Genomic DNA, 22,671 nt, shown 5'->3' on the forward strand with positions numbered 1-22,671 from the left:
GGGGGGGAAGTGCCCACCCCAGTTCTTCAGTACAGGCTCCTGATAGAGCACTTGGTGGGTGAGAACTGCAGGCTGAGGCAGTCCCAGCAGGATTTGGCCAGAGTTGCGCACGTCCACTGAGAGTTGCTTACCTCCCTTCCTTGGCAATGCTGCTCTTTGACACTCTATTGAGGAGCAGCATCGGCAACAAGAGGATGTCTCAGAGGACGCAGACACCTGCGGGCTGTCAAAGGCATACTGGGAGGTGTAGTACTGGCATGTAGAATGGCTGATTTAAAATCATGTATGGGTTAGCAAACCAGGTCACTTTCTCTCAATTCTAACTCCGCTCCCACTTTCCTGACCTCTCACTATCTTTGTTCTCCTGCTACCTGTCTTTCTCTGACTGCCACTAACTCCACCCACCATTTAATTCTAGCCTCAACTATCAGTCATTCCTCCATTTACTCTTCTGTTTCAATTGTATAGTCAGGCTTTTACAAAAAAAGCCCATAAACTTTATCCAGTAATTCCTGCATCTGTCTTAGAATGTTGTAGTTTAGTTATAACAAGGAGAAAAAACGCAGCATTAAAATTTCATCAAGTTAAAAGGCCTTGTAAAATAAAATCATATACATTCTGATATACTTCCTTGATAGTGTAACTGAGTAGATCCCTTCCATATTTATGACTCCTGGCATATGCCAGTAGATATTTGGTCCTAGCTTTGGAAACTACCAGTCTCCATTACTCAGTAGATGCACATACTACTTTGTATGGTTGAATGTGTATGCCTCATATTTATCAATAACTTAGTGAGTGTTCCATGTGAACTGTGATTGGAAACGTGTCTGAGTTGGCATACAAAATAAAAGCAACAATACCACTGGATAATATTAGGCCAAGAGCTTCCCTTGATATAATTAATCACAGAGGAGAGATGGCCCTCATTTATCTCACTTTCAGTCTCACATTTGGGAAATCAAATAGGAACAAAGAGAAAAGCAATAAGAATGCTGTAAGAAGTATCATTCGCAAATGAAGTTCATAATTTATAGAAAGAGGCAGATTTATTTTGGAAGTGCATGGTGTCAACCTCTTCTGGAATTATGAAACTCAGTGAGAAGAGAAAACATTCCTTGCATTTCCTATTTCTTCTATATTATGTATAGAACTCTGATTGAGCTGTTACTGCATCAGAAGTTTTCATATTTCAGTCTCTCTCTCTCTCTCTCTCGCTCCCCCTCCCTCTGGGTGCGTTGGAATGCAAAAATTAAACATCTAAAGAAACACTGTTTTTTAAAAAAGCTAAGCTGCTATATCTAGGGTGCCAAATTCCACATTAAATAACCACTTAATTGCTTATGGCGGATGCACAGACTTACACACATATTGAAGTGTTGCCTACTAGTGCCTTGAACTCAAGTGCTCTGCTCCTGTTTCTGCCTCCTGAAAATGATGGTAAATGGCTAGCAATAAACTTGTTTAACCACTTAGTGTCAAAATGCAGTGAAGTGGTAAGTATGCTGTTAGGGAACTGGATAATGCAAAAAGATAAATAAAAGCATTTTCAAGCACCTGTGATGAAATATTTGATTTTTCTATACATAATACTGACGAGTATAACTATTGCTATCAGAAAACTACTTGACACATATTCTAGAACACACCTTCGGAAACTAATATTTCTGGTTTGCTTGTTTTACCGCCTTGTTCAGGTAAAAGAAAATGTACCTGAGTACTACTTTAAATTATTTATTTACCAAAAATGGCCATAAAATCCCTGGGCAATATTCAGTGGTGACTGCCTGTGACTGGCCAGCCCCGCTGATTCCATTGTGCAAATGGTGCCCATTGCTTGTACATCAGAGATTTGGTACTTCTGGGGCAAGCCCCAAAACAAATGGAAATTTGGCTAGCCAACCTTCAAGAGCTTTTTTACACAAGAGCTTTTCTACACTTTTGGTTTCATCACAAAATTGAGATCCAAGCTCTATGGAAAGAGCTTTTCTTTTCCTGCTTTTCAGCTACAAAACCTCAAAATAGTGCTGTATTATAGTGGAATAATGCAATTACACAAGTAGGAAAATGCTTTCTTTCGCATTCACAAATTCTTTCACTTTCACAAATAATACTCCATTTTCCTTCCTCTAAAACCCCCCAGCTGGAACTGAAGAAATTTCAAGGAGCGTTAAGCATTTTTTCCCATTCAATACTTCTCTTTGTTATATACTAGTATAACAAGTGACCAGCTAAACATATTGCAGTGTTTGAATATAGGTGATAGTTTTAGGATGTTTAAAGAAAAATAAGTTCCCCGTAACAATATAACATAAACAAATAATCTTTTTGTGAAATGATTATATATAGCTGGATTCAAGGAACTTGCATAGTTTGTTTACAATAATATCTGAAATCCTCTTACAGGTGGAAGTTTCTGATTAAACATTCATTTTAATTCTGCAGTCAATAAACATACCTAGTGAATCACAATGATTTGGTCAGCATGAGGTATTGCCCACATGAGGGGGACCATACTGATCCCTATCCTGATGGCTAGTTGTTCCAGTGACAGGTTGTGGAGTAAGTGCATGTAGGATTGCAGCTTAAATAACAAAATGTAATTAATTCCATTACTATTTGCTCAAATAAAAACAGTTTTACAACTGAGCTAGCCGATGAAACACAGTCCCAGTGCAGACAGCCTTTTTCAAGTGTTTCCTCCTTCTGCAGCACTAACAGCAATAGAACATGTATTAAATTAAAGTACACAGTCCTATGGTGGCCAGATGCAAAAGAAGAAAATAGGATTTCAGCAGGTGTCATTTGTAGAACAAGCGACACATGCTGAAATTCCCTCTTCACCCCAACTTTAAATGATGCTGGTGTCCTGTCCTCTTTTGTATTGGCCTATCAACATAATCATCATACATTTACCTCTATAGACTGTTACAAGGAATATATGGTGTTCCACTGGTTAATCCCTCTCTTATACCAAACAAAGATTTCATATATGACTCTGAACATTTAAAATAAATCACCTTTTAGTTCAACCTTAATGTTGTTCTAATTCCATTTCCCTATTAAATAAATTTATATTTGAAAGCTCATCTGAATGTATCTTGATGATTAGTATTTAGTGTGTAAAACTGCTGTTATATTCAGGTCTCACTAAGCAAACAGTCCCAAATGGCTACTATAAAAGCATCATTTTGCCATTAATGTAAATGCTGACTTCAGCAAACATACATCTACATTCCATCAGTTCAACGAGAAATAGATTTCAAATAGTTTATTTTTAACTCATCTCTCTTTAGTCCATGCGAGTCCAAATTTATTGCATTTTCATTTAGACTATTCCATCTCCCAGTCCCAGTACTTGACATCAAAATGATATAACAATGTTTAGATTGGATGCGGTGGACATGCCCGAAGGCGAGCATATACTGGAAAAAAGTGTTCCAGGAAATCAGTTTGATAACCAGACAATGGGTTCACCCATCTTCTCACTTAGCTTTGTGAAACTTATGTTCACAAAAATTTATATTCACTAGATACCAAGCTCTTAAATAAGGAATTAATAAGCCATCTATTATTGGTGGCTTGGTGGTTGATAGCTAAACATTGGAAAGATGGAAAAGGGCTCCACATTGATAATTGGTACCAAAGGGTGTGGCAGATTTGCCCTCTTAGAAAAGTTGACACAAAAACTGAGAAAAGCACGAGGACAACTAAGTGAAGATAACTTTGAGGGATACGGAGGAAATTTATTATGTGAACAAAGAAGAAGAAGGGACAACACCTCTATTGGCATATACAGAGCTGGGGAACGTATAGGTGGATGGGTAAAGAGACTAATTTCCAGGGAGCCCTAAATTAAATTAAATTAATATGAAACAACCTCAAACCCAGGCGAGAACATGTATTTATATTTTTATGGGCTCTGAATGTATGTATATATATATATATATATATATATATATATATATGTTGTGTTACTTGACCTATGTAACCAGAACTATAAAAATAAAAACATTCAAAAAGGAAAAAAGAAAACAAAAAAACAGTGTTTAGATTATCACAGGTATGCAACAAACAGGAAGATTATTATGGCCAGTTTTCTCCATCATCATAACTCAGAGAAACTACCACAGCAATGCTTTACATATTTACAAGTCTCATTGGGGTTTACTCCCAGGTAAGTGAGTAAAAGACCATAACCTTCATTTTACCATTTATAGCTACATGGAGTTAGACAATTGAAATCTTGTGAACTTTCTTGTTACAGTGATTGTTAGCAATTATTAGATGTGAAGGGTATATTTCTATTAGAGTGATAGAGAGCTGTGTCCTTAGTGCTGCAGTAGTTATAGTTCTTAATCAGGCTACAGTAGTGTGTTAAATGTTTAAATGTAAGGAGGACTTAGCCTGTGTCATAATAATAATACTAATGCTCTTTCAATTGTCTGAAGTATTTCACATGCATCATTTAGACATAATCCTCACAATAGCATTCTGTAACCTGGTGCCCTCCAGACATGTTGGACTACAATTCTAGGCACCTGAGAACACTTTTATTTCCCATTTTGTGACTACAGCTTTCACCATCCCCATCCAGCATGACCATGCTGGCTGGGTATGATGGGAGTTGTAGGTCAAATACTAGATAATGGTATTGGGGAAAACTGCTTCAGAACAATCATACAAAGAAAAATCAGTATTAGTATCCCTCCATATTGTAGATTAGATTAGTTTGGCTAAAGCAACCTAGTGAGTTCATGGCAAAGGCCAGGTTCCAACAGGAGACTTCCCAATTTATAGTTCAGTCTCTCAGAAAAGTCTTTTAGCCCTTTAAAGGCATATGGAAGCTATTATAGTACTTCAGTACATGATTTAGCCCTGATTGTGTGAGAGAACCATGGCCTACCACAGCTCAAGATCAATCCTTGCTCTGCCCATTTTCCTCCGCAGGTAGCAGCAGTGGCATCATCGCACACTCGCTACTGCCCATTTATGGATGTTCATGTGTCCTTTAGACAATGTTGTCTACCTCCCACATGCCTCCCGTTCCTTTTTCCGTCACAAAATAGACCCCTTTTAATCCCTTAAAAAAAATGGAATGTGCTGCTATTTCCTGTATGTTTGCAAACCAACTAAGGCAGAGAACATCTCCTTAATTAAAGAGCGCAATAACTCTGGGTAGGGTTTTGTTGTTTTAACGAAATGGAGCACAATGAATTGTGACTGTGTTGGTAGTGCCACCCTTCCATGTGCCCAATTTCCATGGTTTGGTCCGAATGCGTCTTGCAAATCTAGATGGCAATCATTTGATAAAACGCTACATGTGTGCGTCTCGCTCTCCCACCCCCTCGCTCATTCGGTGCGAAAGCCACTGCAATCATTCCGACCAATCTGCGAAGGCTGGGTCTGTGCAGGCGACAAAGCCCGCTGCCGCAATCACGGTCCCTCCCCTCCTTCCTTGTGTATAGTTAACCCCTGCATACGGCTGTCGTCTCCATAAAGGCCGCCTGATCTTGTGCAGGTTAACAGCAGTGCTAAGATGAGATCGAGGGATGAGATTTGTCTACCGTAACGTGGCTTCAAGCCTACCTGCAAGCAGACATTTCCTTCTTTCGAACATCAGATGCGTTTGCCCTACCGAGACCTAGCTGCGGGCCTAATATAGGCTCCGGGTATACACCAGCATTACTAGAGAGGACAACGAGTGGCAATTCCTTTATTCAGTAGGTTGAGGCCTAACGATTTCCCCTCTGACCTGAAAGCTCATTCCCGATTTTCAGTGCAATCCTATGCAGTTTACTTCCCATGGGACCTCCTCCTTGGTTAGGCTGCAACCCTGAGCCCACTTACTGCTACGTAGGAAGCGCCACTGAGCTCCAGGGAATTTCCTTTTGAGGAAACTTATTTTAGGTTGCGCTGCACATCTTTAAACGCGCAAAGGCCGCCTGCGACTAGAGCGGCGCATGAAATCCAATCTCTACACGGCCAAGCTCTGCCCACCCACCTCTTCGTAGTTAAACGAAACACAAAACCCCGCTAAAACCTTCTTTAAAAAAAAACAAAACATTTCAACGTGACCAGTCCCGAGGAACGGGCGGCCCACACGCTGAATTAAATAACTTCGCGTGGTGCAGGCATGAGCGAAGGAGCTGACTGGGAACCGCCTCGTCGCCAGAGGTTTAAGGCTGCTCTTCGCAGTCGACAGAGAACGGGGCTCTGAGGAAAGGATTGGAATCCAAGCCCAAAGAGGCCCGTTCGTGCGCGCTCTCCGCCGCCTTGTGTGCGGTGGGAGGAGCCGAGCGCCCGGGGAGGCCGCCGGTAGCTCCCACCTGCAGTTAATGTGAATTCGAGGAGGAGCGGCCAGGGCAAAGCGAGGCAAGGACCAGTTTTGCGCGTTGCCCGTCTGCCGGCGCGCCGCTCCTCAGCAGGAGCCCTGTCGAACCCGCACCGCCCCTGGCGCGTTCTCCTCCTGCCGCGTCGTCCTCTTCTTCCTCTGCTCCGCTTTCTTGCCAGCCATGGAGGCAGCCGGGGACGAGCTGGGCAGCACCCCAGAACCCACCATCGTGCAGCCTCCCGGGACCACTGCCCCGCCAGCCTACCCTGCCCGGGAGCCGCAGCAAGGGGAGCAGCTGCGCATCGGAGAAGACGTGCAGTTCAGCGAGGAGCTGGAAGACAGAGGTGAGCCTCTCGGTCCAGTGACGCCTCCCGTCACTCTGCAGGTAGCCGGGCTCCCGTCACGCGGCGCCCATTTCTCTCTCTCTCTCTCTCTCTCTGGCTCCCACCCCCACCCACCCCTTCTCCATGAAGTCGAAGTTATTTCTTCTTCGACCTGACCGACCCACGGAACTTCCACCTTCCCCGACGGCTCTCTCGGGAGCCCACCGCCAGCCGTTTCGCCTTTACACCCTTCACGTACCCCCGCCCCAATCTCTCCTCAGAGCTGCCTCGACTATCACTTCACAGGTGTCCCAGCACCCGCCATTTCACCGCCTACTTTTCCGTCACTAAATCCTGCCATCTCACTCCTATAGCCAGCTGGATCTACACCCCACGAATCTCACCTCTTAAGAATCACCTATCTTTATCGCCCATTAACTCCCATAGTTGCTATAACTCGTTCAGACCTGCATCGCCCTATCATGAATGCATCCAAATCCTGCTACTACATCTTCCTTCATCCTCTTCTTCCGACGACTTCCCTCAACCGCCGTCTGTACCTCCTCTACACCTTGCTGCCTCTTTCTCCACTATCAGTCGCCCATTGTCTCATCACCGTCTAAACGTCCGCTTTCTCTTGCCACCTCTCCTTTGCCATTCCTATAGTTGCTATGATCTTTTTACTTTTTTAAAAACAAAAAACAAAAATCTTTTCCCTAGCTAATCAGTCAAACAAGATTGTTGAGCTTCTTGTTCTTAATTTAAAAGAAAAAGAACCTCGACTGCCTTAATATAGAAACAAACCCATAACGCTGGCTTTCTGAGTGCTGAACCACCGGTATTCGAATGCAATTTAAAATGCATTCACTAACATGCAGGCAGGCGTCCCCATTCACAGCAAAGAAAGGATGCTGTTTATCCGCCCCTTCTCAAAAGGAAGGGACATTCAATCCATTGTCTCCCCGCACAGGCACCTGCCCTGCACGTGCCTGTTCAATAGCTTTGTATATATTTTTCCTTCTCTGAAACACCCCTCTCCAACAATGGCATATTAGCTTCCTCTGAATTCAAACAGCTTCCTCCAGTTCCCTTGAATCTGCTTTTCACTCTTCCTTCTCAACTATTGTGCACAGTTCTATTCGTTAAATAAATATCGCTTCTCAGGCGATATTCTGGCTACAATCCTATTAGATACAATGCAACTTGTGTGTGTGTGTTTTTATCAGGAACCGTTTTTCTAAAATAAGTGAGATTGAAGGCATTTTGTTCATTCTAGAAGTAATGGGGAATATCTGTCAATTTTGTCTGAGGTTCAGATTCAAGAGTTGGGTAGCTAGGAATCAAAACATCTTGATTTAAATAGAAATGCTTCTCCCATTATGTATCTTTTACATACTTGGGCTGAAATTGTTGTTCTATATGTGTGAGGATGAGAAGAAATGAAGGCCTTAGTACAATGGGGAAAAATAGTGAGTGGATGTAGAAAACAATACAAAGAACCCCATAATCTTATTTCCCTAGGAAATGTTAGAAATAGATTTATTGTTCATTTTTTCTTTCTTTAATCAATTTATTTCATTGTCTGTAGTTCAGATTATTAAGGTCCTTTTGTGTGGGGAATAGACAAAATATGAAGGTTTCAGGATTAGTCATTCTGGAAGCTTGACTTGTCCAATTATTTTTTTGTTATTTTTAAAAAAATAAGTTTTGAGGTATTGCCCCTCCCTCCTCTGTTTTGTTAAGAATCTGAGAATGTATACAAATGTGTCTTCAAGTACAATGTAGGCTTTACTTGTAGCTTGTCAATTTCTATTATTTTATAATTTAACCTAGTAATGCGCTAACTAAATATTTGATGGCTCATTCTAGGTGGAATTTTCACAGCTGATATAAGCTCTGTAGGTCTGTTGCTGCCTATGAAACTATTTTTATTTTATGGATGTTTGCATGCAATCCTCAAGGACTTTCTCGTGCTTATAAGAGAGTGCTTCTTTGTAGGAACAATTGTAACTAAATAGTAAGCTGGTAAATCATTGTAGGTTGATTTAAACAACCTAAAACAAATAATATTAAATTCGACAGATTCTAATAGTTTGCAAGATTTGAATATTTTAAATTAGATTTTAATGCAATAGCAGTATTAGAAGATTAAAATAACTGAAGTACATAGTGCACCTTCTAGCATTTAATAACAACCAACTGCTGAATATAGAAGCCCCTTTCCTTTTATTTTATTGTCATCTTTGTTCTGTATCTCAGACACAGATTATCATATTGCTCTTTTGGCATTTAATCCACAAATTCAATGGTGCTTTGTCTAGTTCAATATTTTGATAGTTAGGCCTGATTTGTTAAATCTTTATTTGTGTTTCTCTGCGGTTACCAGCAATTACAAAAATATACCCAGTAGCAAAGTAAGAATGTGCTATTAAATAAGAGTGTACAAGATAAAAAGACAGGGGAGCTTAAATTAAGAAATATATTGTCATTCTTAAAAAATCGTGCCTAAATTTTGCTAATACAGTAAGGCCCTTAGAAGTGAAGTAACAAAAGAATCAAGCAGAGGTGGCTGTATAACAATGAATTCTATTTACCACCTCTATTATGCATGTTCTAGTTTTCAGATATGCATCATATCAGGCATTCTATATTACTCTATAATCAAGATATCACACTGGTTTGTGCATCAAGTTAACTTTCTTTCCCCTTGTTCTCTTGATACATTTGATCAAGAAGGAGATAATGGATGCAACATGCAGCAGTAGAGCTGTGAAACCTTCATGCATAGTTCTTTTATGATTGCAGTGTGCTCCAGGCATCAATTAGTACATTTTTACCTCATGGTGAAATGCAAACACAGAGCTGGAGCTGAAATTACCTCATGCAACTGTATTTGCTTTATTTATTGTCTGAATAAGGTGAACAGGATTTGGCCTAAACTGTGGCAAACAGAACCAACATGGGGAACGGCTGGTTGGTTCTGACCAGACCCAGTTGCATTTTGTTTAATGTAGTAAAACACTTCTATTTCTTTTTTAAATTTCTCATCAGGTTTACTAGAAAGCAGTACAAGATTAAAGCCTCATGAAGCTCAAAGCTACAGAAAGAAGGCACTGTGGGTTTCATGGGCGTCCATTGTTGTCACACTGGCTCTGGCAGTTGCTGCCTTCAGTGAGTATTGGATCTGTTTCAAATCTTTAGTCTCTTTTTTTCTATACCTGAATGCTTAAAAGCACCATACATGCTGCTGTTCTATGCTTTTATATAGCTCTGCCACTCCTGAAGTGATTTAGAAAAGGCTTGCCAGGTGCTTATAAATTAATAAAACAGCTGTGTGTATGTTCTTCCCCTGAGGAGGACATTATTATTGAAGGTCAGATGAAATAGCAGATCCTTGGTTATGGAAATGGAATGTGGATATGGAAATGTGTTCATTTTTCTGAGTAATATAAAATGGATTGAAGTTTAGTTGAAGAGGTTAAACAAGGCTGCATCTTTTTTTGTATATCTTCATTTGAAATATATAACAAAGACAGAATAATGATGCACACAAAAAGATGTAATATTTATTTTACAGGGCTAGTAACCTAACATCAAGCTAATGTTTGAAGTGCAATCTCTTCCATTCTGATAAGATTATATCTTCCTTGGGGCAGATTTAATGATGCCCATGTGGATATGGCTTTTCTGCTTTAGGCTATTGGAGTTAATATTCTAGAGGGTATAATTTTCTTTAAAGTGGTCAATGCAGACATCTAAAGTAAATATTACTTTAAAAATCAAACAAAGTAGAGGCTCCTTGTTTCATTTAAATGGAAGGACGCTAGCTCAGCACAATCTTAAAGTGTTACATGCTTGCTAGCAGGTAGCTAAGCTATGAATAATGCAAAGTGTTCTTTAACTGGAGAGAGAGCGAGAGAGCGCTTGTGTGGTAAAGTGCAGGATTTTGTTGCTAAAAAAAGAAGTTGGCTTTATTTGCTTTGAGATCCCAGAATATTTATTGTTTATTATAAAAAATAGAACTCCTGTTTTCAGAGACACAAGACTTGTGGGAGATGCTCAAAATATCATCTCTTGGTGTGAGAATGGCAAACTGGATGCCGCTGCAGCATATGTTCTAGTGCTAATCTGCAGCGATGGGCTGCTGCTGAAAGTTGGTGTCAGCTCCCAAGGGGTGTTATTAGAATCCGGCCAAATGGGCTCTGCAAAACTCAGCATATATTACTTGGGAGTAATTTGTATGGAAAACACACACACCATGCGTTGATCTTTACAGAGAAAGAAGGAAAGAAAATACAAATGCAGGGTTTTCTCTCACATAACAAAACAAGCTTTTATAAGAAAATCTTGTTCTGTTTCATTAGTATAATTTGCTACCTTGAAATCAGAACAGCTACAATCATTATATCATTCTCAAATGAGAGTTCTGACTGTGATACCTAGACATATTTTTTTTTAGGTAAAAGGAAGTATTTAGGTGGAGAAAATGGTTATAGCTTCTCAGAGATTTTTATGAGCTTGAAAAGGAGGACACACGTTGGAATTTTTAATGAATTTTTTCACTCCTTTCCTTAAATTGGCAAAATGTATTTAATATTGTAGTTTGTTAAAAGAATATGTTGTTTGAACAATTTGCTTTGAAGTATTTCAAATCGGTGGAGCTTAATTCAGGGCAAACGTGCTAGGTTGCATAGTTATTCTGCCTAAAACTATTTCTAAATATTACTTTCTCATCACTATATTAAAATGTGCTAGTATTTTGGAACCTACGTTAAAGATGGAGGGCCACATTGTGTCAGCCACTAAAATGCCAGATGTGGAAACTGGGGAAATTAAGCATCTCAAAACATCTCAATTTCTTTATTGGAATCAAAAGTATATGTACCTGTTTGCCAGAGGCATAAACACAACAAAGAATCTGGCAGTGCAATCCTATTAATATCTACTCAGAAGTAAGCCCTATTGAGTTCAGTGGAATTTAGTCTCATTTATGTGTGTACAGGGTTGCCTGAATGAGGGTAAGCATAGAGATTTTAAATTTCCAGGTAATTTAATATAGTAAACAAGAAAAAAAGTTTATTAGGGAACCAGAAGTGCTTGATATTAATGCTGTAAGAAAAGAAGGCATTTCAAAATTTGGCTGAAAAACAGACCTTGTTCAAGGATGATAAAAGAGAAAGGACTCATGCATGAATAGTTACACAACTTTAGTGCCTATTTTCTTAAGTTATATCGAGGGCCCCAAAATCTGGCCATTAGTTACAAGCAAAGAAAGCAGGAGCAAGGAAGCCTATCCCAATGCCAGGGCAATTTAATCTAAATCTGGAAATCTCCCCAGAACCTTCTCTGTTTCAGCACTACAGAAACAAGAAAGATTCTATTTAAAAGGTGTATATCATTCTCAGGTGTTAGAGATCTGTGTCGGCAATTAAAGCAGGCAGGAGTTCCTTTTAAGAACAACCACAGGGGCCTCCAAATTTTGTCAGGGCATGACATTGGAGGACTAGGGTGTTAACACCCTTTCCCACTGCCCCTGCAGCAGTATTTTCCCGGTCTAAATCCTCTCCAAAGCTGCTATTTCCCCTATTAGGCAGAACATATAGGCACCTACATGTGTTTACCCCCTGGGGCAAATACAGTTTAGCAAGGTGGATGATTTAGGTTGGGAAAAGGGGTTTAATTGCCCTTCCTCAGTGCTACAGTCCTAATCAAACAATACCTTTCTCCCATGGGTGCTCTGAAAAGAAATGGGAGGGGGGGGAATCCAAACAGGAGTTTCAGTCATAGATCTCTGTCTCATCTTGTTTGGGCTACAAATGAATATTGTCCATGTTGCATACTTATATTGGATTGCACCAGGGCATTATACAGATGTATGAAATGAGCAGAATTTACCTTCAAATTCACAGAATGTTCAAATGGCTATATGTCTTTTTGATAACACCTTTTTGGCTAAGAATATTAATTGGTACCAAGTTTTTATATATATATATATATATATATATATATATATATATATATATAAATGCAGCTATCAATTTAGAGGGTCCAAAATGGATAAATGGACATATCTCAATGGTAAACAATGCATACATAGTACTCGGCTGATGTGAAATGAACTACTATAAAATCAGTTATGGTGCAATTTGATACATCAAATATAGTTTGGATAGTGTTGTAGTATTGTAATTTTCTTTATTTGTTAAGTTATTTGATGGTTCCTTCCATGTTTCCCCATATTTTACGAAATTGTTCCTTACTATGTAATGCTGTGTGAATCCTCATCTTTTGTATTTCCCTTCATTTGTCATGTGTTTCCCTGTTTAGTCAATCTTTCAAGCTGAGGTGCTTGCCAGACAGTTTGGTGATTGCTTCCTGTGTGATATGATTGGCTTTTACTTGTCAAATTTGGGATAGCTCAATTGACTCTGAGAACCATTTGCAAACACCTGCTATTTATGGCACTGTTTTCTAGCTTCTTCCCATTCTGACTGTTCACAATAGCAAAGTGTTAGAACTGAAGACCCAGGGCCCAGTGATTTCTACCTCCTCCCCTGAGAATATAGACCAGCTATCCAACATGTTTGGGCAGCTGTCAGGTTAAATAGCCTGCTCTCTTTCTGTTGCTTATACTTTCATCCTTTTCAGATATATCTTGAGTGTTAAAGAGACCTCAGCTTATTTTATATGCCTCTGTTCGGTCTATAATTTCCCCTTCTACTCTTAAGCAAACATTAAAAAAAATTGCATTAATGCAGCAGTATGGGTGTATCTGAGTTTCAGGTATATAAATAAGTAGCTTTGTTTATATAAAAACAATAGTAGTTACAGGAAAGAACATTTCCCTTATTTTATGGCTAAAATGCTGCTTGCATTTCCCCACTTTTGCTCGCCAATCTTAGAGGTATTGTACTATATACTTCAATCTTTTGATAGAACTGTGGTTTCCCCACCCCTTCTTAGACCTGTCAGGTTGCAGTCATAAAAACCTAAGGATTTCATCACATAAAGACAAAGCAAGGATAATAGGGAATGGTTGGAGCCAAACTAAACCTGCTACATTTTAGTTCAGCTAATGAAAAAGGTGTGTTCTTGTTAACAGGGGTCTATGGAGGGAGAGGGTGTTTGCTGACAGTAACATCAATTCAGTGCAAAAACCAAGAACCAGTTCTGGATAATTATTTTTTGGTAGGAAGGCAAAATCTCAGCTTGTCTGCAAGCTCTTTTCAGCTGCCAAAATGGCTCCCAGATGAATGTTATAATGCAAGGGTTAAATGTAACATACATATATACTACTTGTTTTAGTTGTTCAGTTATTTTAATAAATTAGCGTGAGCTTTCATGGGTTGCAGCCGACTTCATCAGATGCTGTAAACCACCCAGAGAGCCCTGGCTATGGGAGCAATATATAAGTTTAATAAATAAATAAATAAATATGCTGTAAGCAGAACTGGAGGCTTTGAGTCTGAAAAGACACTTAAACAGGTAGATCTGCCGCAAACATTCCATTCCGTCAAAGCAACAGTTGTACATCGCAAGGTGCACTAAGAGGTTTTGTAATGTGCATAGAAACCATAGTCCCTATTGAATCCCTGGTTAACACAATCAACTTTCTTTATCATCTCTTCTTCTGCAATCTCATGTTCCAAGCAAACCCTTGATTTTAATGTCTTTAGAACTGCCTGATGAGGTCCTTGATGGTATGCCTAGGGAGGTTAATGAGTTCACAACAACCTTATTGATGTCCATAAGATTGATGCCTGATTTGTGCCATTTAATCTTAGTCTTAAAGATAGTCCTGTTTGGCCAATGTAAGTCACTTTGGGGCTCTTGACGCAGGAGATAAAGTACACGACGTTCAATGATGCATAGATATATTTGCCCTGGATGTGGTGGATAGCCGAGGTGACTAGGTTCCCCCCATTGCTGCCTATGAAAAGGAAAACAACATTGTTATGGCAGTTGATTATGGTGATGGTATGCATAAACTGGGTACCAACCAGTCATATTTACAATGGAGTATAAAAATTGGGGTGTACAGTGTGTATATTTTATGTGTATTCTCTTTGGAACAGGTGTTGCTTATTTGGGATATTTCGCTATCCTGAAAGGAACGTTTCATGTGTTTTTTTATGTTCAGGCAATTTAATAGGGACTTCCAGGACACAGTATTCTTAAATTTCTAGTGGGCTGAACTTGCTTCTGAGGCATTAGGAGTTTAATTAATCCAGTCCTTAAGGACTAGAAGTTTACATATACAATACATGTTTATTCTGAAAAGATACATCCCAGAAAAGCTAATGTTTGGCTTCTCTGACACAGTTTGCATGATCAAACACCCCATGATTTGTTAGTCATGGGTTGTTTCTGAGTGTGCCTGAGTGAGCGAGCCTGCTAGTTTCTTCCTGCTTCTGCTTTTTCCGTTAACAACCCAGGCAAGACCTGATCCCAGTTGTTTCATTATGTGGAGACCTGGAAACTCTGGGTTGTTTAGGGGTTAAGCAACCCAAAGTTAACCCATGGTTTAACTATGAGTTGTTTAACCCCTGAAGAATGTAGTTTCACACATCAGGAAACAGCCCAGGATTGTCCTGTTCCTGGGTTGTTAACTGAATGTGGAAGTGGAGAGTGGGCAGGAGGCAGTGCACTTGCTCCCCACCAATTCTTGTTTTAAAGACATTGACCATTATTTATTTATTTATTTATTTTGTATCCTGCCTTTCTACCAAGAAAAATGGCACTCAAGGTGGCATATAATCACAAATAAAACTTAATAAAAACAATAATAAAACAAAAACTTTAAAACACAACTAAGAACACAACAATAACAGAGTGAAATCAACCTCCAACCCCAAAAAGCTTCATAGGCACCAAAAGCCTGCTTGAATGAAAAGGTCTTTGCTTGCCAGTGGAAAGACAACAGAGGGGGAGGAAGCCTAGACTCCCCTTGGCAGGGAGTTCAATAGCTGAAGAGAAGGCCACCAAATGTACCTCTGAAGGTTCTAGTCTTGAAAGAAGAGTCTCTTCCGAAAATCTTAGGATGCAGGCAGGCTTGTCTGGGAAAAGGCATTTTTTTTCATGTAGCCTGGTTGCAAGCTGTATAGGTCTTCATAGGTCATAACCAGCACTTTGAATTCTGCCCAGAAACAGACCTATAGCCAGTGAAGCTTTAACAAGGGAGTGATGTTATCCCTGTACCCATCCCCACTCAACAGTATGGCCACAGCATTCTGGATCAGCTGAAGTTCTGAACAGTTTTCAAAGGCATCCTCACATAGAGCATGTTACAATAGTCCAAGAAGGATGTAACTAAGGCATGTGTGATCGTGGCCAGATGAGATGTCTCTAGGATTAGCCACAGTTGGCACACTAGCCTCAGCTGCACAAATGCACTCCTGGCTGTCCCCGAAACCTGGGCATCCAGGTTCAAGGCAGAGTCCAGAAGCACATCCAAACTGCAAGCCTTAGTCTTCAGAGGGAGTGCAGCCCCATCCAGCACAGGCTGAATCCCCATTCCCTGATGACTAACCAGGAGACCTGACTTGACTGGATTAAGCCTCAGGTTGTTTGCCCAGTCTGTTACTGACATTAGGCACTGATTTCAAACCAGAACAGCTTCCTTGGATTTAAATGGAAAGAAGAGAAAGAGTTGGGTGTCACCAGGATACTAGTGGCACCAAACCCCAAAACTTTAAAAAAAAAATCTCTTTCAGTGCCTTCATGTATATGTTAAATAGCGTGGGGGATAAGAAGGACACCACAGACCAACAGCCATGGCGTTGAACTGGAGTCCCCCAGTACTACCTCCTGAGTTTGGATCCAATCCACTATGTTTATGAATATGTTATCCCTGGCAGTTATATTATCTGAATATTTAAGTTGCTGTGAGTTTGGAATTTAAGGACATAAATGCATGAACTACAAAATACTTGAAGCGTTTTGGAACATTTTAGAATATTCTCTTCATATCTTATTGTTTTTAATAAGGATAAAATTTATATGAATAGGATTGCATTAGTTGCTATTACAGCATACTTAAGTGTGCGAAGTATATGATAAGTTATGTAAGTACACTGTAGTTTAAACAATTTCTAAAATAAGCTACTAGTGGTACAAATTCTTTTACTAACAAGCATTCACTTTCTGACAGTAGTGCCTTGAAATCAGAAAAGCAAGACTGTTTCTCTTGGTTGTGAATTTTTGGGTCCAGTCTTATGATTCTGTTCTCATGATTATCATACTCTTCCTAATTAGATCTGCCACCGTGATATTCAAATTAGCACATGGATATTATCACTATTATGTAGTTTGGCTTCTAGTATAAATGCAAGAGTCAAAAGGTTCAAAACCCATATCTATTTGCCTGGATAATAACCTTATATCCTTTATCATCCCCTGTTCAAGTGAACTTGGTTGGCAAACCATGCAATGCCAGTTACTGTTAGAAATAAACCATACTTTTCTGTTCCAGTATTTTTACATATTGAGTGATTGTGTTTTAAAAGATTTTTATTTTGCTTTCTTATAAATTGGAATGCATTTTACAGTGGGCAATTCTTATAAAGTGCTGTGTGTGTGTGTGTAAAATTTCAATAAAATAAAATTCAGATAATGTAAGTTACACTGTAATTTACATGTTTCTCGGTATCAGTGTAAAGTATCCATATGAGTATGAAGAGTACAAGTTTTATATTATTGCATGCAATTCCCGTATTTAACTGAAAGACCTGTAATAAATAAATAAATAATAAATAAAATCTTATAAAAATGACAGTAATGTTCCCAAACTAATCTCTAAGTGCTATAATGACACCCATGCAACATAATCTGTGGCTTTAAGGATATTTGTATATAGTACGAATTTTACATACTATGGTACATGTTGGTTTCAAGATTTTTTTTCCATACTGGAAAAAAAGCCAGGACATTTTGTAGACCTTAACCCCTTCCAAGTTTGCAAGAACAGGGGCAAAGTGACTACAGTCATTCCATGATGAGAGAGGGCCATGTGTTATCTGGTCTCTTGAAATGTTCCAATAAGCATTAACATCGAATAGAGTGGTGGAATATTTCCTTGGCAGAGGATGAAGATGGGTAGTTTGCCATATGCATCAGAATGAACAGAAGTGAAATGCAAATTTGTGACTCATCTAGAGTTACTGGAAGAAGGAGATCCTAATTATTAGTTTCTTGTAGATGCTTTCACACATTCTTCATATATTTATCATATATTTACAAAGTGGAAGGAACTTTTGCTGATATAACAAAACATGCAATTTTTTTTAAAAAAAAAATCATCACTTTTTCCCCATTGGAGTAAGAGAAATTTTAAGCTACATGATATCTCACCAGGAGACCCTGGAGCATCTGGCTTGGTGCAATGAATAAAATTAATTAAAATCGAACACTCATGGCAAAGCTTTATATTATCCCAAGACACTGCTATGCATGTCTACTCAGGAGTAAGTTGTATTGAATTTAATTGGATCTTTTCCAAGGTAAAGGTGAATAGAATTGCAGGCTAAGCCCTGTTGTAGTGTGAATAAAAGTGAAGAATTTTCAGACACAGTGATGAAAATAATAAAATCCTGGCTACTTTATAGATTTTCCTCCTTTTTAAAATACCCAGTTTGTGGAGTGCTTGCCCCAGAGAGGCTCCCTTGGCACCTACGTTATGGTTTTTTTTAGTGCCATATGATGTCCTTTTTATTCCCCCAGGAATCTGAAGAACTGGTTTTAGTGCTTTTAGGTCATTGCACATTTATTTTGCTACTTGTTTTACCTTGGTTTTAATTGCTGTAATATTTTTACTTTTTGCTGCTGGCTTTAATTGGTTTTTATCATGTGGTGTTTTCATTTATTGTTTATATTTACTGTATTTAATTATTTTTAAACCACCCAGAGAGCTTGGGTTAAAAGTACAGTAGATGAAAAAATAAAATATGACTTGAATGTAACCATGTCAATTCATCTGTAGTCTGATTCTGGGCACATTTCCTGTGAACAAAGTTAAATCAGATGTATATAAAGCAGAACAGTCAAGAAAAGTGAACCAATGTATTTATTTATTTTTATTTATTTATTTATTTATTACATTTTTATACCGCCCAATAGCCGAAGCTTTCTGGGCGGTTCACAAAAATTAAAACCACAGTAAAACACCCAACAGGTTAAAACACAATTACGAAATACAGTATAAAAAGCGCAACCAGGATAAAACCACACAGCAAAGTTGATATAAGATTAAAATACAGAGTTAAAACAGTAAAATTTAAATTTAAGTTAAAATTAAGTGTTGAAATACTGAGTGAATAAAAAGGACTTCAGCTGGCGACGAAAGCAGTACAGTGTAGGCGCCAGGCGGACCTCTCTGGGGAGCTTGTTCCACAACCGGGGTGCCACAGCGGAGAAAGCCCTCCTCCTAGTAGCCACCTGCCTCACTTCCTTTGGCAGGGGCTCACGGAGAAGGGCCCCTGTAGATGATCTTAAGGTCCGGGTAGGTACATATGGGAGGAGGCGTTCCTTCAGATAACCTGGCCCCAAACCGTTTAGGGCTTTAAATGTTAATACCAGCACTTTGAATTGGGCCCGGACCTGGACTGGCAGCCAATGAAGTTGTAAAAGGACTGACGTAATGTGATCTCGCTGGCCAGTCCCTGTTAATAACCTTGCTGCCCTGTTTTGCACCAGTTGAAGTTTCCGGACCGTTTTCAAAGGCAGCCCCACGTATAACGCATTGCAGTAATCCAAACGAGAGGTTATCAGAGCATGGATAACTGTAGCTAAGCTATTTAAAACTGTCTGATGTGATACCTAGGGCCAGATCTACACTAAGCAGGATATAACACTTTGGAAACAGTATATGTAATGTGTCCTGGGCCCAAACAGTTATCAAAACCAGTATAAACCGTTATAAAGCAGTAGTGTAGATCCTGCCTTAGACAACGAAGAAGTTAAGGAAGATTTAAAATAACGATTTTATAAATTGAATAACAATGTTTAAAAATAATATATACAAAGCATTCTATCACATGTGCAAAAATGCAATCAATCCATCAAAGAATTCAACAAAGAATGCTCAGTGAAGTTGTTTCCATTGGCCAGACACGTTTCGACGCAAGGTCTTACTCAATGGCCTGTGAGCTCAAAGCCGGTTGGAGCCAAGGACTGTTTTTGTTGTTATTATTGGGACTGACTTTACAGGTTTCAAATAGTAAAGCTTCGGCTATTGAGCGGTATAAAAATGTAATAAATAAAGGAAAGAAACGAAATCAAGTGTCACTTTCCACTGTGTAGTTCCAATCATTTGCAGGAAGCCCATACAAAGTGTCTACAACAACCTCTGCTCAAACACGGTATTGCCATATATTGTCAATTTAATAAAACAGCATTTCCCTTCACCAAACTGGGCCTCTAGTCCAATCCGTAGTGACTTGACAGAAAATAGCAAGCCCCAAAGGGATCAAAGTTTTAAACTTCTTTAAATCTAGACTTTTAAATTTGTAACAGGAGAGTCCAAATGACTAACAGGTTTTCCTTAGCCAAAACTTCTTCCATCCAGGTCCTTGAACTTCCATTTCAGAGAGCTTTGACTATTGGGTGGCATAGAAAAGTAAATAAATATATTTGTTTCTCCAAACCCTTTTCCTGGTAGGACTGCAGGGAAAGGGGAAGAAATCCCACAGGGAGAAATTGATGGGAAATGGAGTCCCTGTGTCACAGTTCCATTACATTCCCCTTCTAGCTTTTAGAAGCAAGTATATTTAAAAAAATGAAAAACTTTTCCCCCCAAGTGTGCTCCATCTATTTGACAGAAGTATGGATTTGAAATTATTATTTTTCTCAGGAAAGAGACCCAAAGATAATAAAACTAGGTAGGCTGGACCCACCCTGAATGCCACTCCTTCATAAATTCTAACCATCATCCAAATAAGCTTGGCATATGAAGATTTGCATAGTTATTGTTCTGCTTTAAGTAGTGATGGAAATGTTTAATGTTAAAGGGGCCACTTTCATATTCCAAATACTGATTGAATAGAAAGAAACGTCCCACTAGGAATCTTGAGTTCAACCGCAATTAATAAGTATATGAGACAAGATTATTTGTGCACTTAATAGGCCTGTTTTCTCAGTATGCATTCCCATATTAGCTGCTTCTCACTCATGTCAGATCGGAGATAAAAGTGGCAGATGCACTTTGAGTCTAAGCTCCACCTCCTGAAGGAACCCCTGGAAGGCCTGTGGACTGGATTAGGGTGCCAGATGGTCTGCAGGTTCTGTATCACTGATTTATAAGACTGCTGCTTAAATTTGTTGTTTTCAGCTACTGTAATGTACCTTTACTTTAATAAGAGATGTAAAAATCATTAAATAAAATAAGCCATGTTTTCCAATTCTGGTTTGGAAATGAACAATGGATTGTTTTGGTAACCAACGTTCAGACAATCTTGATAGAGAACTATGATCACAAACCAGGAAGTGGGTCATAGTGTATGATAGAAACTTTTGTAAACCGCCCAGAGTGCTTCGGCTATGGGGCAGTATATAAATGTAATAAATAAATAAATAATAAATAATAGAAAGTGTTGTGTGGGCCTGGAGCATTGTCTCAATAGCAAAACTATGATTTTGCTATGACTTTTGAACTGTTCTATTTATTTCTATCCAATTTGGATTAATACAGTAGGTATACTATGAAAACAATGAACTTAACAGCAAAGTAAAAGAAGAATAAAATGCAGACAAATAGAAGTGCTACAATCGGAATAAACTATTTAAAACAGAAGAAAAAGATCAAACATCGAATGTTTACTGGAGGAAAAACATTTTCAAAGCCCATCTAAAAGTTGGAAGGTTGGTTCTGCCCATTGAGTGATTTCATTAACTAGCAGATATCACCACTGAGAAGGCCCCTTTTACCCACCAAACAAACTTCCAGGAAAGGCATGCTAGAGAGTAGAGTCTCCAGTCTTAGTGCCTGGGAAGGCTTATATGGGCAAGATTTACATTTCAAAGCTAATGCTGGATGATTCAAAGTAAGACCAACTAAGCCCCATATGAGTGTGCGAAGGCTTCCACTCTGTGCATGCACTTGGGAGTCAGCCGCTTTGAAATGTCAGATTTAATTTGGTATAAATACGCATGATAATTGGAAAATCAGTCAAGGAATATGTCTCTTGGCTGAAGTTGACTTGCTTCCCACAAAAGCTGCTTTTGTTATTTTTCTAACAAAAGATTAGTTTAGGAGCGCTAATCACTCACAAACCTACTCAGAGTGACAGTCACCCGCAATTGAAGGTTATATCTAATTGGAATACTCTTTGATCCATTGGAGGCTTCTGTAAGTGAAACAGGGAGGGAGGTAGTTTTTGGCAATTCTCCTGCAGCCTCCATGCCTCCCAATCTGCTCTGGAGATTGACTGCCCTTTTGAAACAGTGTGGGAGGTATGGGGGTGGCTGCAGGGGAGGAAGATGAATTACTGAAGAATTGTATCCCTTCCCATTCTGCTGATAGAAGTTTCTACTGAATCAAAGAACTTTCATCAGTGGATGGACACCAATTGGGTACAACCCCATAATTCGGGGTTGGGAGGCATCCTCTTTTATCACAGTGTGAACTGCATACTTTTATGACCTTACTCATTTTAGATTCATTTGCCTATATTCCCTTGTACTTTTTTCCTTACCAAATATGCCTATTTCTATGTTTCTTTTCTTTGGTGCTGTTCCTCTTCTCACCTTCTCATGGTGTTATTCTCTTTATCCTTGTCGTCTTGATCCATTTGTCTCCATTGATAAATTTTCTGCAGTTTGTGCCTTTCTCATCCTCCTTTTCCAGGGGAGGAAATATCCTTTAAAACTCCAGAGTGGCTGTGAAGCAGTGTTTCACGGGCTTTTCCACAAAGCTGTGTGGTATAAAAGTTAGGGATTTACCTAACTTTTTCGGTTGGAGTGAGGTCATCCTGGCTCTTCTGCCATCTGACTTCGCTCCATGGTTGATTCTGGGGACGTTCC

At 39.2% G+C, this 22,671-nt stretch overlaps 1 protein-coding gene across 1 annotated transcript in view; it reads left to right on the plus strand.

The window, feature by feature from the left end:
* The first annotated feature begins 6,515 nt into the window (after positions 1-6,515).
* The window catches only part of TMEM163 (transmembrane protein 163), a 74,262-nt gene continuing 58,106 nt past the window's right edge, over positions 6,516-22,671 (plus strand). The window contains exons 1-2 of the mRNA XM_063118639.1: positions 6,516-6,678; positions 9,709-9,828. Of these exons, the coding sequence (XP_062974709.1) occupies positions 6,516-6,678; positions 9,709-9,828 (283 nt within the window). The remainder of the gene's footprint in view (positions 6,679-9,708; positions 9,829-22,671) is intronic.

This window comes from Elgaria multicarinata, chromosome 2 (genome assembly GCF_023053635.1).
Source record: "Elgaria multicarinata webbii isolate HBS135686 ecotype San Diego chromosome 2, rElgMul1.1.pri, whole genome shotgun sequence".
NCBI lineage: Eukaryota > Metazoa > Chordata > Lepidosauria > Squamata > Anguidae > Elgaria > Elgaria multicarinata.